We start from the raw sequence: 17,124 nt of genomic DNA, 5'->3' as shown, positions 1-17,124 counted from the left end.
ACAGAGTTATGGCAACCCTAGTTCTATGCCTAGTCTGCCATTTTGTAGATGGGGTTATGAACAAGATATGACTGTAGCTGGAATGTGCAAACCCATCTCTAACAATAAAGATCAATTTAGGGGAATGACATGTGACCAGGGTTAAGGGCCACCATCCTTGTACATAGAAAACTACTACTTTAGCTATGAAGGAAAGTGATCTAATTTAAGCAATTCTTTTGTTAGAATGAACAGACATTCATTGATATTCACGAGGGGTTGGTTCCAGAACCTCTCATGGGTACGGGTATCTGTGGATGATCAAGTGCATTGTATAAAGTTGTGTAGTATTTGCATGCATGTGTTTCCACTTACATTATCGCTAGATTACTTATAATACCTAATATGGTAGAAGTGAAATGTAAGTAATTGTTATACTGTATTGTTTAGGAAATAATGACATTTTTAAAAGTCTGGACACGTTCAGTACAGGCACAATTTCTTTTTTCTGAATATTTTCAATCTGTGTTCGGTTGAATCCACAGATGCGGAACTCATGGATGCAGAGGGCAGAGTGCACTTGCTAATTCAGCAGAAACTGGGACCCACATCTCCCATTACACTGTTGCCTTTTGTATTTTGAAGAAAGAAGTATTTCTACTTTTGTTTCCTGTCATGATTCAAAATTAGCTAATGACTAATAAGCTAAAGCTGCAAACCTTGGATTTTGTGAAAGTTAGGGAAAATATAATGGCAAGATTTCTACATCTGCAACTGAAATTAGTCCCTGAATACCCTTTCTGCTCTCAGATCTTAACATGCCAATAAAATACTCGAAGACATGCAACACAATGAAAATTGGTTCTTTGGGTATCATAGTATCTTGACTTAGAAGGGCTTTCACCTTGGCCTCATGCTTCCTGTGGGGCCTGTTGCCGATACTGCTTAAGAGCTAGAAATATCAAGCAGTACATAGAAGTTTTTATCAGAGTAAAATTAAAAATGAAACCTTCAAAATCCTATTGATTCTAGGCATGTTCTATATGCATTAAATTGAACCTAATGGACTGAGAAATGAACATTTCAGCACATATAGGTAAGAATTATTTATGTGAGACTATATTGCTCCCAAGCCCTTTATCCTGCAATATATGGTATCTGTCTACATGGACATGTAGTACTAAAGCATTCTAGCAAATATTTCATTCAGATCACTTAAATTCTTCTTATCACTAATCCATCATTAGCTCTTGGCTTTGCTTCTTTAAAACATAGGTGGATAGGATTTAATAAATATTTTGACTGCTGGAAACACTGAGTAAGGATCTTAGCATGAAAAGAATATTGAAAATATATATGGCTTTATAATATTTTTGATCTCCTGATCATAATACAACATGGCTTCATTTGGCTCCTTCTATGCATTATTAACATTATCCAATTCTATAGCCTGTTCTTGTGTGATCTTACCTGCTTCATAATTTTAACTATTGGATGTTCTTAAAACACTTCATCATGTATCCCTATCTTGAGCTTCAAACTCAATTATACAAAAGACTACTGGGGAGAGATGCTGAAATATATTAGGGTGACCTGTAACTCAACATGTCTACTTTTAACTCACTTTGTTCCTACAATCCCAAATTTATCATTCTCTTGTACTTCAGGTCTCACTCCAGGTACAGTGCTTATTCCCCTCAACTTCCTTATTCAGTCAATTGCCAAGTCCTCATAATGTTATTGACTAAATTTAACTCAGGTGGATTCACTTTGTTTTATCCCTGTGAACCTGTCCTAGTGTAAGTTCTTACTACATCTATACCTCTCTTAATGTTTTGAGTAGAGTTTCATGGGATAGCCAGAATCAGAATCCCTCTCCCCAAGGTTCACATTTGGCTATGTAGTCCCCTTCTTTGAAACTCTCAGTGGTTTCCTCATGTCTGCATACTGGAGTGTAACTTCCATCAGGGCTCACAAAGCCCTTGCTGACTTGGCCTGCACGTGACTCAGATATTTTTGTGTCTGAGTGTGCCATGGCTATGCTTGTAGATCTCCACATAGGCTGTTTTGTTTCACATCTATGTCTTTATTTATGGTGTTCTTTCAGATGCACCTTTCTGCATCTGGCTAGTCCTTATTCATCTTTCAAGACTCAACATCTTTTTCTACAGAAAGCCCTCCCTGAAACCTAATATGAAATAGTAAATTCTCTTTCATGCTCTACCCCATCCTATGCAAACCTGTGCATGTTAAAATTTTACTGACAGTTTGTGTCTCTTCTTCCTTCACTAGAGTATAACAGTTTTGAAAAAGGGTACTTTGTATTCATCTTTTCATCCACGACATAAAACACAATACCTTCTATGTGGTAAATAATTAAAAGGCTTGCTAAATTGTCTTGGAGTTAAATTAATATGCTCAATAATTTTATGTAAGAGTTCCTTGTCTTTCCTTTGGCTGAAAGTTTTGGACAATAGAATGGATTCTTGGAAGAATTCTTCATTGAGATGTTCCCTATATCATCTTCAGTTTGAAAATAGGTTTTAAGAAAAAATTGTATTAAGAAATTCCTAATGGATATATACCAAAGCTTCAACTTAGCTTTTTTAAGACACTAGCTCTCAGTTTCTGAGAACTGGTTGAATTTTCAGAGATTACATGATTATTGATATTGTGCAGAATAATATGTACTATAAATATCCTTGATGTATTAGATATGTAAGTATCTTATGTGTAAAATTATTGCTGATAATTTAGGATCAATAGATTAAATCACTCACAGTCTCCAAACTGCCTTGCAGTTTTGGAATCTCCCTCACTGCCACAGAAATCTCAAAATAAGAAAAATTTGATTTTATCATAGAAGCCATATCAGAACATCTTTAGATGGTGTTGGCCATCTGTAATTGCTAAGAGTAGACCATAATGTAGCCATCAGCAGCATTTATGAAGAAAGTCCAAATGCTTTGTATTAACATGCTCTCTTGATCATTTTAATAAATTCTTTTACATTTTGTAAGAGTACTTTGTCTAAGTACAGCTCAAATAGTTTAATTTCTCTGAAGAAACAATAGGTTAACATATAATCATACAAACACAAAAATGTGTATCTTAACTTTTCATCACTCTACCAAATGATTCATCCTAAGTGGATCTACTAGATGTGAGGAAAAGTATGCACATTGCAAGTCTTTATGAAAATGTCGTTTTGATAGTATACATCCATTTGCCAGGATGGGGTAATACACTCCTTCCTAATCAAATGTGTTGCTCTAATGACCTCCTATTTATTTGGTGGGTTTTAGCACCAAATTGCCGAGCAGCTGGATCTCTAATTTAATGAAACTATAATGCACATATTTATTCCTGGGAATGGGAAAATACCGTGTTTAGAAAAAGTCAATTTATTTGACACTGAAGATTTTTTTGCTTTGTTTAGGAAGACTTATATATCCCTCCTGAAATAAGAATATCAAGAAGAAGGAAAAAAGTTAAAGAGTCAGAGGTAAAATTAATTTTGTATCTGAAGATGCCTGAAATATCCATTTCTGTTTATTAATTTACTTATTCAAGAAATATTAATTGAGCATCTTCTATGTCAGGGATACTGGTAAGTGCCTCATTGACTTGGTCTTGTGGAAGAGACCCCTTTATATTCCATAAGAACAATTACTTATGGAGTCATGAGTTTTCAAGAAAAGAAGTCTAGAAATCCATGAAGAACATCCTGAGGGACCAGCCTTATCTGGGTGTAAGGCTATAGACCCCTAAGAATGTAGCTTAGGACTGAGGGACAAAAGAGAGCCATGGGAGGGAGTGGTAGATGGATAGGTCAAGCTGCTCCAGGACACACAATTGCTGCTAATGAGCTGTTCTCAAGTCCCTCTGGTCTTCAGTGACTCCACCCTGGATACTATGATGCTTTCTTTCTCTTTTTCAGATCTCATCTCTCTGAGCTGACTTGTCAGGAAGTCTTCTTTCTCTTTCTAATCCAGTAAAATACTTTACTGAAGAATGAAAGGAGAAAGTGAAAAATAACAAATCCAGTTAGAAGTGAAGAACTAGCTCTCTCCTAAAATAGAAATCTCACCCCACCTCTGCTTGCTTCTGCTCAAAAGCAGCTCCCAATGCAGGAGTCCTAGGTTAATATATATTATGAAATCCTAGAAGAGGAAAAAATTTATGTTCCCAGAGCTTTACACCCATTTCCTCATAATCTCTGATCTTTGGGTGACATTTAAGTTTTTTAAATATCATTAATAATAAATATTAACTTATCAGAAATAAAGGGATGAAGCCTTGTCAATGAAATCAAATCCATTTTCTTGAGGGTGTAGTAGAGTGAAAACAGTGCAAAAAATATGTACACATGTATGCAAATGCAAAAATGGTATCTGTTGAAACTACTCTAGGAATTGGGGGGGATAAAGGAGAATGGTGTGGGGGGGTGAATTCATGTATGATATATTTGATACATTGTAAGAACCTGTGTAAATGCCACAATGTACCCCCACCCAGCACAACAATAAAGGCAAAAAAGAAAAAGAAAAAGAAAAGAGAAAAAGGATAAACCAGGCATGGTGGTACATACCTGTAATTCAGCATTTGGGAGGTTGACACAGAGGACTGAGAGCTTGAGGCCAGCCTGTACTACATGGTGAGTTTCAGGCTAGCCTTGTCTATAAGAAAACATCAAACAACAAAAACCCAGCTAGGTACAGTGGTTTATGCCTGTAATCTTAACTACTTGGGAAATGGAGATCAGGAGGATGGTGGTTCAAGGCCAGACTGGGCAAAAAATTAGTGAGATCCCCATTTCAACCAATAAGCCAGGCATGTGGTGTGTGCCTGTGGTCCCAGATACATGTGAAGCTATAGATAGATGGATCATTGTCCAGGCCAGCCAGTGAAAAAATGTTAAACTCTATCAAAAAAAAAAAAACAAAAAAAACCCACCTAAAAAACCAAAGGGCTGGGATCATGGCAGAACATTTGCCTAACAACTGAAAGGCCATGAATTCTTGGTTTGCCAGTGCTGCCAAACCAAGAAAAAGAAGAAAGAAAAAAGGACAAGGATGTATCTCACAAGTAAAATGTTGAGTGAAAGATACCAAACTCGAAAGATACAAACTGTATGATTGTATCTACATAGTTTCAAAACAGGAAAAGGTGATCCATGCTGCTGAAGTGCAACCATTCCTGGTGGAGGTGTCATTGGTGGTGGTGAGGCTGTTGATTGGGAAGGGCATGCAGGACTCCTGGGCTGTTGGTGGCTCATGCCACTATACATTCCATGTTCTAGGTATACTTACAGTGTGTGTTCTCTGCAGCACTAGTTACCATAGGCAGGATGTGTAAACAATCTAAATGTCTATTGATAGATGAATAGGGAAACTGTGGTGTATGCATATAATGGAATATGTTTTAACTTTTAAAAAAGAAGGAAATGCTGCAATATGTGTAGCATAGATGAACCTTGAGGTCATTTTGCTAAGTGAAGTAACCAGTTCACAAGATGAATACTGCATGATTGCATAATAGCTATATTAGTCTACTTCACCCAGTCAAAGAATGAAATATGGCTACCAGGAGGAGAGGAGGGAGAAATAGGGAGTTACTAACCAGTGGGCATAAAGTTTCTGTTAATCAAGATGAATAAGTTCTTAAGTGTTTGCTGTACAATATTAAACATACAATCAGCAATACTGTATTGTACATTTAAAATTTTATTGAGAGTAGATCTCATGATAAGTGTTTTTACCACAATGAAATAAATATGCTCATCTGGAATGGATTTTTTATCTACAGAAGGAATCATCTGGCCTTGCAGAAGACCAGATTCTGGCAATAGCTCAGAGGCATTCAGAAGTGGACCTTTACAATGTTCCAGTGTGTTTGACCAAGCTCAGTAGACATAAATGAGGTCTCAAAGCAAATTACTTTGTACCAGATTATTCAGTTAAATTTCTGTTTTGATGATGCTAAATATGCAATTTATCAAATTAACCAGTTAAAAAAATGTGTATTTTATTGTATGCCTGACAAGAGGATTACAGAACATGTTTCTAATTGTATTTCAGTACAAACATGATGCATTTCCAATATGCCCTTTTATTTCTCTGGAAAACAGCTAAAGAATCAGTATGCTGTAGTGCACTCACCCAGCCTATGTGCACTGGATTCATGTGTATTGAAATATATGTTATGTGGTAAACAAAGTATTTTTCTGAGTTGACATCATTTCAATAGGCCTATGAGTTTGATGACTAGCCGTCCATTTTCTGCAAGTGCAAACCAATGAGGTAGAATATGTGATTACAGATGTATGTTCTAGTTTTACTCCTACAAGAGCAAAAAGGGAAATATATAACTGCACGCTACATTGATGGGGTGAAATATCATAATTCTGTGTGCCTCCTCATTTTTAAGTTACTTTATGCTTTTTCAGATGCATCATCTTACAGGATTGCTGCTGTGAGCCTGGCCTTCCTGCTCATTGGAGAATAACTGACCACAAGACTTTTTTTTAATGAACACCTGTTTGTGATGTTCTATGGAAGGTATTATAGACCACTAACTTAGTGTCTTGGTAGCCAGTGATCTGGCTTCTGATAAAAGTTGTTTTGCTGGAGAAAAGAGAGTAAGAAATGGGACGCTGGCTAGCTTTGTTCTCATTTATAAGTGGTACAGGGCCTTTTATCCTACTGTGTACTTCCAAAGTACGCCTCTCATTAACTACAAGGCACAGGTGGATATCTAAAACAAGCCCAGGCAATTAAAGTTAATATTTGTGAGAACAAAATCCTTTTCAGGCTGAGGAAACAGGCAATTGAGTGTTGAGAACCTCCTGGCACTTGGCTGTGTTCTCTGGGGAACTGGAAGCAGTAACCAGCCCAACCAAGAGGCCACAAGTGTGCCCTACATTAACAAATGAAGTGACTAAGAGAACATTCTTCTCCAACTGCAAGGAAGTGCCCTCTTGCACATCTGGATATCCAGAGAAGTTGTTTTCTTTCATTTCATAGGGGGTAGTTTCCTGCAAGGCCACAACACACAGTGAGCAGAGCAGGTAATTGGAAAAGAAGCCCTCTCAAGCAGAAATGATTGTTTAGTTGAAAAATGAAAAAAGGAAGCAAAAGAAAAGCAATACCCCCATACCATATGCTTATTCACACATTTAGCAAATATTTTCCTTTTAATATTTACATTTCATTGTCACTGCAATGATTTTAGACTCCATGGCAGCTTGGTTTTCATTTCCTGCTATAACTCTCCTGTGCTTATGTTCTGCCTCCCTCTGAAATCGATGGACCACGTGAGCCACAAATGATTAGGGATGGGAAATTAAATCTATGAACAAGCAGAACTAATGAAATGCTTCACAGCAAAGCAAAGGTGGGAAAGCTAAATAAGCCTGCAATTGTTAGGTGCAAAAGAGGAACAAGAGTGTACTAGATAGATGGGGACTTAGCAGGTATTTGATCTTATTGACCCAGTCATCACTTTACCATAATAGTTAAGGTTTTCACACTTCTATGAACATATAGGCCTTTACTACTGATGCATACATACAAATACACAAATATGTACCTTAGATATTTTATACTTGCAAATTACAAATTTATGTATCTTCTAATTATATACCCAATAAATCCAAAAGTTATGTATAATATGTTACCTAGTATATTTTTATTATCTACATGAAACTATGACCCAGGAAACTTGACAGTTGGCTCCAAGACTAATTTTGCAAATTTGCAAAGCATGTGGTCATCCTTATATGATCATTTCCACACATTTGGAAAGCGATCTTTGCTCCAAAATACATATCTTGCTTGCCTACTGATGCTTTAATGGGGTCCCACTGTTCCATTCCACAGCTAAGCCTGGTGCCAAGTAGGAGTTCAATGGATGAGCCCAACAATGCAGATTCCATTGGAGGAGAACAGTATCCAGATTCTGGCAACTTTGATAAAATGTAATGCCTTGCATACTCAAAAAAGTTAGAGGAGAAATAATTCTTTTGGTCAATGAATTGACTGTGGAAAAGATGGGCTGAGAGCACCAAGACAAATGATTCTTTTACAATATGGAGGTGATGTATCTTTGCTTTTATGTTGTTGTTTTGCTTCAAGCCCCTGGCTTTGTGCCAGGCACATATTTGCTGATTTGGGTGAATTTCATTAGCAAAATGGGGCAGTTGCATGGTCTGAGCTGTGTCAGCAGAAACTCCTCCATACAAATTGCAAGAGAGCATTGACTATTTTTAAAACTCAGATAACAAGTTCACGTTCTGGAAAGCCTTGTCACAGACCCAGGCTGATGCACTTCCACTTGCCCATGTTTCCAGTGTACCTGTCCATGTGGAGCACAGCACTCTGCTCTTTGTTATTGCAGACTTGCCGTGTTCTTTGCCTTGCCAGACTGAGCTCCTTGAGTGTAGGAAAAACTGCATCATTTAGTTTAACTATAGTGTCCACTTTTCTAGCTGAAAAGGTGCTCATTGAATAAATGAATTGATCCTTTAATTAATATGACAGACAAAACAAAAACACTGGATTTCAGGGATTGGGTTAGCTATAACAAAACATGGAGAAGTCCCAAGAGGCTTAAGCATCTATTTTGTTGATATAATGCATTTTCAAAGTTGTACATATATTTTCCTGAGTTAAAATTTACTTTATAGTATTTTTCTCAACATTCCAGGCTCATAATATTTGCATGATGAGCTCACAGTGGAGAAATTTTATTACAGAGCCAACACAAACTTTTGAATGGCCATTAAAAACACTGTAGAGAATTATGACTTCTGAAATGGAGGCTAAGTCACCAGAACAGTTAGTGGTTGAAGAAAACTATTGCTTACAAGCCAAATAACCTGCATGTGTGGATACCTATCCTTTGAGATGGTACTGGAAGCCAGAGACAGACCTTTCAACAAGATTAAAGAGATGCTATTAATTGCTATCGATCATGGGTCAACAAACAAAATTGCATCTGCAACTGCATCTCTGAAAGGTCTAAATGAGAATGTAGTTAATGGGTCTGGCTGACCTAATGTTGTGATTAATTAAAGAGAAAATGAAACCAAAAAACAAAAAAAGGCAAAAAATTATATATATTAATATATATATTAATATATAATATGTATATAGGGAGAAGATTAAGTGTCTTAGAACTCTCAAATTGAAGGGCTTTCCCAGGTTGTCACTTGCCATTTATCCCTATATGTCCTGTAAACAAACAAACAAACAAACAGAGATGGCCACAGTAGACACCTGAATAATCCCTTTTTTGGATTTCCAGAATCCTGGTGAACAACAATATGGCAAATAAAGCCAACATTTAATTTTTTAAAGAACTAAGTATGGAGAGAGATGCTGGAAATATATAAGAAGTCTGTATCATAGTATGTGAATAAGTTCTAGTATGATATTAATATTTGCCACAAACCAGTAAAAGAGTTATGTTAATCTTGTACTTCTTAACTTTGACTTCCATTTCAAGAATAGCAGGAAAAAATATGACCAGTGGTAAACTTTGTCTATTCAAATTGCAATTATTCAAATCAATGTGAAAATAATAGCAAATAGAAACATGGTGGGCTGCCCTGGAGATAAGCATATCTGAATTTGGCCCTAAATATCTGATATATTACCACCATAATGTCCTAAAATGAGATAAGGCACCACCCCACATGAGGCATAGCGTCCATGTTATTGTTTGTTACTGGTATCAATGTCCTTTTAGTCCCTTGCTAGTCCCTAGCAATGTGACTCTTAGTTCTTGAATCCCCATTTGATCTTCCATGAAGTCCTCTTGTCCCAGCTGCTTTGTATGAGTCTCACTCATACCAGATCATTATTTTTACCTGGGCTTTTATAATTAACTTCTATTAGTGTCTGGACTCTAATTCATCCTTCATTCTGCTGTCAGAATTGTTTCCAAGATACAAATATGATCGTAACATCTTCTCCTTTGATGTAATTAAACCACAGTACCAGTAAAAACCAAGTCCAATTTTCTTAGCATGATTTTTCAGGTCTTAACAACTGGGTTTTTTCCCCAGATACATCTCTGCCTGTGTGCCTCCATCTCTAGCCTTGCACTCAAATCATATCTGACTGCTAGACATATTCAAAATATACTACTCATTTTTTATGTACCATTCCTCTAAATACCCATCCAAATTGTACTTAAGCTACAAGATCCAAATCCAGTATAATCTTTTCTATATGTCTTTTCTGAAACCACCAGTCCTAATGATAGGTAATGTAAATTAGGACCTACCTTCTTATGTTTCAGGCTGCATTCTAAGCTATTTTATGGGTATAATACAGTTTAGTACTTTCCTTTCTGATATAAAAGCTGGTTCTGCCTTGTGTGAGTATGAAGAAAACCTTTCTGGATCTCAGTATTGTACTCTGTAAAATGGGAATACCAGACCATAATTTCACGGTTATGAGAATGGTTAACTAATAAATGCAAATCATTGTCTATTATAAATAATCAAGATGATGTCTGACCCATTCATTGAACTCAAGACATGGTAGCTGAATTTTATATCCAAATTCCTTTCCAACTCTACTACCTCACATGGCTATTATGTGGAAAACCTTAAAACTCAAACTTAATTCTAAAAGTATAGGCTTTTTAAAAACTAACCCTACTCTAAGCCACCTTGTAATGTGTGTGTGGGTTATTTAGAGTTTTAGATTCAAATAAGATTTTCAACATTTACAAAGAAAGCCATCATGCCATTACCACCACTGAAAATATTTGGAATATAAAAATATTTTTGAGTGTACAAAGTTAAATGAAGTACATTCAATTCAATTCATTTAACTTTTATTTTATGAAAGCTCTAGCTGTGTCAGGCTCATCAAAAGAACAATATACTTTCTAGGTGTATGAGGTTGGTTAGGGAGAATAGGTGTCTATACTAGTTAGAACAATTTGAGGCTCACTCAGAAGGTTTTCATCCCAATTTAAGTTGTAAATCCCTTAGAGATGTGGTAAGAAGGTATAGGTAAGTTTTCTGGCTCACCTAGCATTTTGTCTTTGAAAATCATGAAAATATCTTTCTTTAGGACATAATAATACCCAGTATAAAACTTCAAAAAACCTCAGCAAACCCAGGACTCTCTTCATTCATAGCTTTCTCTCCCATGATTGAGGTGTCTGTCCACTCCATGAAACTTTGAGTCTGCATTGAACTATATACAATCCTTTGCAATGGAAACAGGGAATAGAAGAGAATGGAGTGCATGTGAGGTGAAAGGCAAGAAAGTCTGAGTTTGCTTTGAGAAAATGCACAGTAGGGGGTGTGTATTTGTGTGTTTGGGAATGCCATATTGATGTTTTCTTTGTGGTTGGGTCTTTTCTTTGTTCATTTAATAATGCAGAAAATGATGGAAATTTATAAAATATTGCTCAGCTGCACTGTGTATTAGGCAGCATGTGTGCCTCAAGAAGAAAGAAAATAACGGTTTACTCTTACTCCCTGAGGAAAGCTTGCACATGGAAAAGATATTTCTGCCAGGGCTGGCCTCCAGCGGTGTGTCCTGCTCTGGGACTCTTTGCTGCCCCCTGGAGGTCAGATAGTAGAAAGCCTCAGGGTCTAGAAGGGAGTTTAACATGGAGCATTAAAGGGGTATTCCCAGAAGCAATCTTCAAAAAGCAACAATAAACTCAGGATTCTGTCAGAGTTACTAGCTTAGGTTGACAGGGTTCAAATCCATATTTTGAATTTAAGGAGACATAACAACCAATGCAATGTTACAGGTAGTTTGGATCATGCAAACACCCTCCTCACAGAGTTTATGAATCAGATTTTATGGAGTGGACTTTAGATGGTACTAAGGAATTACTAAGTTTGTTAGGTTTAAAAATATAGCAGTATGGTTTCTAAGAAAATGCCACTTTTAAAAAAGAAATGATTACTGTAATTTGTGGGGGAGAAATGATGCCTGTTATTGTTTTAAAGAAAACTTAAGGGAAGAAAAGAAAAAATGAAGACTTCCGCAAGGTCTTGATATATTGAATCTGGAAAATGAGTAAATAGAGGGACTTTAATCCATTTTCTTGATTTTTCTGAATGTTTGAAACTTGTATAAGAAATTCCTGCTTTGCTCTTTCCTATCCTATAATCTTAGGCCAAGCATTTAAACTACTTGTATTCTGGTTTTCCCATAGGTGTATTGTATGGATCAAACAGTGTTTGAGCTCAGAGATTAGCACAGTGCCTGGCCTGTGTAAGCACTCGATAATTATAGATTATCGTTAGTATTGATGTGGAGTCAGGAAAGACTTTTCCTATCATTTGCACTCTGTGTTAGTTTATTTGTGCTGCTTTTCTGATCCCCAAGTCATCCTTGCTTTGTAGAATGAAAAATGAAAAGGCACACAGGCAAATGCTAAATAAAGCCAATGCTTAGTTATAACTGAGTATAGCTCTAATACTGCATGTACTTTCAAATGATAGATGTCACCCAGAACTAGCCATTAAATAGAGTGGGGAGAAGGGAGAAATTTGAGAAGGAAAAATATACCACAAACAATGTTCGCTGGTTAACACACTTTATATTTAACAAAATAATTTTTTAATAATATATTCTTTTACACATCAAATATTGTTGCTAGAATCCCCTTTTTTACAGTTTAGTGTTTAGGTTTTTTTTTTCTCACTAGTTTTCAGGCACACCATTTTTCAAAGATTTTAGAAACTGAATCATTTTTAACAGGCATCAGCTGACAAACAGGATGTTAATCCCTTATTTAAACATAGCTGTAGTTAAAGCCAAGAACCAAAGGCAGAGGAGAAATGGAAACATAGAGGTGACAGTGTGGCTCAAACAATGTGTTCAAAGGGAAAATGAAAATAAAAACAAACAGATGATAGCAGAACTCTGATGTTCAGAGTTTGGAAAGAATTTCTCAATGACCTGGGTAGAAGGAAGTTGTCAAATGTTTATCGGTTTATGAGAAATTCTGTCACAGTATAGGTTCATCTCTCCCTACAGGGGGAGAAATGTCAGTGCTACAAAGTCTTAAAGGAAACAGCTTGTAGTGAGACTGAAAAAAAAAAAAGAAAAAAAGAACCAAAACCCCCTGAATCCAACAAGAACAATAAAAATCCCCCTCTCTAGCTGGTAACAGAGGCCACGGAGAAACTGCCTACTGCACTCTCTGAAGAGTGTCTTGATGGATGTTATACTCCATTCCAGAATATTCTTGCTGTGATGATAACTGTGCCAAGACTTTGATGCAAAATTTCTGTACCTCAGCTTCCCAGCCGCACTTTCTATTTCCTAAAAAGGACATAGTGTCTCCTTAATAATAGATAAGGTACTATGCTACATGGCTTTATTAATGATATTTTCTGAGTCTCAAACCATATTCCTGTCATTTATTATTATTATTATTTCTTTCCAAGAGTGTGGGTTTTTGAAGCTGGCAATAGGCAACCTCAGGGCAAAGAAAGCTCTATAATATGTCTCTGTCTAGACACAAGCGAAGTGTGGAATGCCTTTACTTCTGAGTGCAGGCATAAATCATGCAGAATTGTTCATGAATGATTCACGACTGTCTATATGATGTATCCATGGTGGCAACTGAAAGGCACCAACCTTGTAGCAAATTGGTGTTCTAAGGGAAGGCGGCTGGATGTTCTTCCTCAGTATGGCGCCAACGTGGCTATTTGTATCATAATACAAACACAGTGTGCATAAAAGTGTCAGGTCCAACTCGTCAGCACATTAATTTTGGAATTGACAACTCTTTCTTGATGACAGAAGATGCTTCCAGGGAAGAGAGGCTGACAATTATAAATGATAAACCAATTTATGAGGCTGAAGAAACATGTCCAGGGGCAGACCTTAGAAGCGTCACTTCTTACGGAGGAGACTGACCCTGGGGTTGTTTGTGCATGACCCAAAGGGCACAAGGGCTCCCAAAGCCACACATGCAGCCAGAGTTTTCCAGCATGTACCTCCCGGTAGAACTTAACACTAGCAGTTATTCTAGATCACTGCTTCTCAGCCAGGTGAGAAGTTCCCACTCCCACCCTTGGGGGACACTTGGTTGTCACAACTTGGGGGATAATTGATACTTAGTGAATAGAAGCCAGGGTTGCTGCAGAATGGGCTAGCCCCCCAACAACAATTACTACCTTGCTCAAAATATTATTACTATAGCCTGTGATTGAACACTGTGTTCCACAGGAGCTGTGGCAAAGCTCAGATTGGGGTGGGAAGAGAAAAAAAGAGAACATTGACAATGAAGATAACCTTAAAGTTTCCTCAAGGACCCTATCAGATCTGCGCCAGGGTTTTTAGGACGGGAGAGTGGAACAAGCAGCTAACTATGCCATGTGGTCTCAGAACTTTGAATTTTGCACTTGACTCAGGTGGCATCAGATACCCTGTGTATTTTTGTTTTTTTCAATTACTATACTAGCAGCATTACCAGGGCAACCTTGAGACTCTTCAAAGGTTCACTTTAATAGTTCAGTATCTAATATATACAATTTAAAAAATGTTCAACAAATGGAATTGTATTGTGCAAGACTCACTCTACCCTAATCTTTAATTTAAATCAGCACTTGAGGTGGAAAGTGTCCTGAATTTGGATTTTAGACTTAGGGCTGAGCAGTTGTCAACTGTAACATGGCAAACACAGTCTCAAACCATAAAACTGCTCGTGTGTATGACTGGCTTTCAGCTAAATCTGAACTCAAAAGTCAGAAATATTCAGAAGGGTTCAGATTCACAGTGTAGTTACCCACCCTGGCTCTGGAATTTATATTGCCTGGTGACAAAATGGGTTTACAGTATGTTTAGTTACAAACCAAACTCAAATTCAGCATCATGAAGCTTGATGATAAATGCTACAATTTTGGAAACCTGTCTCTTTGGATTTTTTAATTAAGCTCATAGTGTTCTTCAACTATTTGTTTTGATTGGCAGTTTCAAAGTTTTGTGTATGAAATGTGTGGTTTGTAAGAATCAAATTGTGAGCCCTCACCTAACGGACAAAGTACCCACTCCTCACCCTGTCCAGCAAAAGGTCTGTCTATGTGTCCACCCATATGTCTTGGCCTACAGGGTATGATGTTCACTCCATCGGAGCAATTGTTTAGGTGCTCTTGAAATTTCTTTCTCAGGAAGGATCCTCCTCTCTGATGTTTATCAAACCTTTTTTTGATACAACTCAAAACTCTTACTGTGCAGTCAAATCTGGCCATTTTAGACTCTAAAAGTGAAAAAAAAATACTACAAGAGAAAAATGCCATGTGGGATGTACAGAAGAGTAAAACATGGAGTAAATCAGGAGATGCGGTGAGCTGGCAGGTCAGAGGCATCGCCAGGAAGGAGCCTGTTCAAGGCCATTTCTTTTTTGTTGTTCCAGAAATCCAGTCGTCAAGTCACCATCAAGCATCGGTAATTACAAAAGCGGTTTAGATAGCTATATACTATATATATTTTATATAGCAAGAGAAAAAGAGAGAAATTTCCTCTTAGTAAAATATTCACTTTTGTCAACCCCAAAAGGTTTTGCTGGTGACCCTGTTGTAGCTGGCAGGAGTTTGTTTGTTTGTTTTGTTTTGTGTTCAACATGTGCAGTATAGAAGCCATCACATCCTCTCCTAAGAACTTGTCATTGGTTGGAAATTTGTCCTACACAGTCTGCTTGCCTTGGCATTCACGCTTTGAACACTGAGCAGGCTTCCACCAGTCCCCGTTGTGACAGTGACAGATGTTACATTCATCCACTTTCACTTCAATGCCAGCCGGAATTATTGTAGTTCCTGCAAAGCAGTTTGGACCTGAAAACATACACAAGCATTGATTAGTTGATTAAATCTGGGGAGCTCCCCTAGTCCCTCTTACCACTCCTCTCCCCTCAGAACAATCCGAATACCTAAAGTGATGAATGAGTAGGTCAGTCTACGCTAGCAACTTATCATCAAGGAATCTTCTAGCACTCTCTTTCAAATTCACACTTTCAACCCTACTGTCTTTTGAAATACAATTCATATTTCCCATATATATCATGAATTAAAAAAGAAAGTCCCAGAGAGAGAAAGAGAGAATATTTGCTTACTGAGTATAAGCACTTTTCTAAAGGTTCTGTGGATTAAACTTTATTTGTTTTGTCTTGTGGGCATAAAGGCTGCCAAAGTGTCCCCTGAAACACAAGTGGAGGGCTGGCATAGTCTGTATCACGTGGCAGTACCCGCTGACCTCTCCCTTCATGTGGTGGTTAGGAGGCAATGAACTCACTCCCCAGCTTCAGCTCCTCCTGGGCCCAGTTCCTGGAATCCCCAGCTTGTTTCTTGATAACAATGAATAATTCATGACCAGATGATTTATTCATATCCCCAAACAAGCTTTGTTAGAGGTTTATTTGATTTTTATAAATGGAGTTCCTTTAATCTGTTGGCTATCATATCTAGAAAGTTGGCTTTTGAAAGTCAGCAGGAATTTTGTTTTTCTTTTTCAAGTATAGAAAAGCTTTTCTGTAGATGTTACCTGCTCATTTTAGACAAATTCTTTTAAAATTGATCAAGCTCAGATTTTCATTTCCTCCATATCTTTCTCCCCTTTATCTTAATTTAGTTAATTATTTACTCTTTTCCATTTTGTTTTCTTTTGGCTTTTCCAATGTAGGGATGCCAGTGTTCTGTATCAGTTGATAATAGTTCCCAAGTTCAAATGGAATAAACATTTCTACCCAAGGTACAGTGGATTATAGTAGGGGGTACAAATTGCTGGCTTTTAAGAATAATTTGATATAAATCTCTGATGTGTACATTTGGGTAAAGGAGGAGCACTGAATTGTATCTAGTCATGATTTTTAATCCAGCATTACTGGCCACTTGCCATGATCACTGAGAAGTAACAGAGCAACGTATGTCAACATTGGTGCCCTACTTTCACTTTCTTACCACTTGATAAGAAAAATCAGAGGCTATTTGTAGGTCTAGTTCATTAGTGGAAGCTTGCTTTTATAAAAATTATAACTACTAAGTCACAATGTATGTTTAGCAACTAAACCTCTAAAGAGGTTTTAATATTTTAATATAGCATATTCAAATATGCTATAGCTTTACATGCTCATTGTTTCGGAACACCTAGACCTCAA

General features: G+C 37.1%; 1 protein-coding gene across 1 annotated transcript in view; it reads right to left on the bottom strand.

The window, feature by feature from the left end:
• Window positions 1–12,541: 12,541 nt before the first annotated feature.
• Vwc2l (von Willebrand factor C domain containing 2 like) overlaps window positions 12,542–17,124 on the bottom strand; it is a 168,450-nt gene continuing 163,867 nt past the window's right edge. Inside the window, exon 4 of the mRNA XM_074071658.1 lies at window positions 12,542–15,805. Coding sequence (XP_073927759.1) covers window positions 15,657–15,805 — 149 coding nt within the window. The 3' untranslated portion in view covers window positions 12,542–15,656. The remainder of the gene's footprint in view (window positions 15,806–17,124) is intronic.

The sequence above is a fragment of the Castor canadensis genome, chromosome 4, assembly GCF_047511655.1.
Source record: "Castor canadensis chromosome 4, mCasCan1.hap1v2, whole genome shotgun sequence".
Taxonomy (NCBI): Eukaryota; Metazoa; Chordata; class Mammalia; order Rodentia; family Castoridae; genus Castor; species Castor canadensis.
Note: the sequence above shows the minus strand (reverse complement) of the source record. Positions and strands in the feature narration are given on the sequence as shown.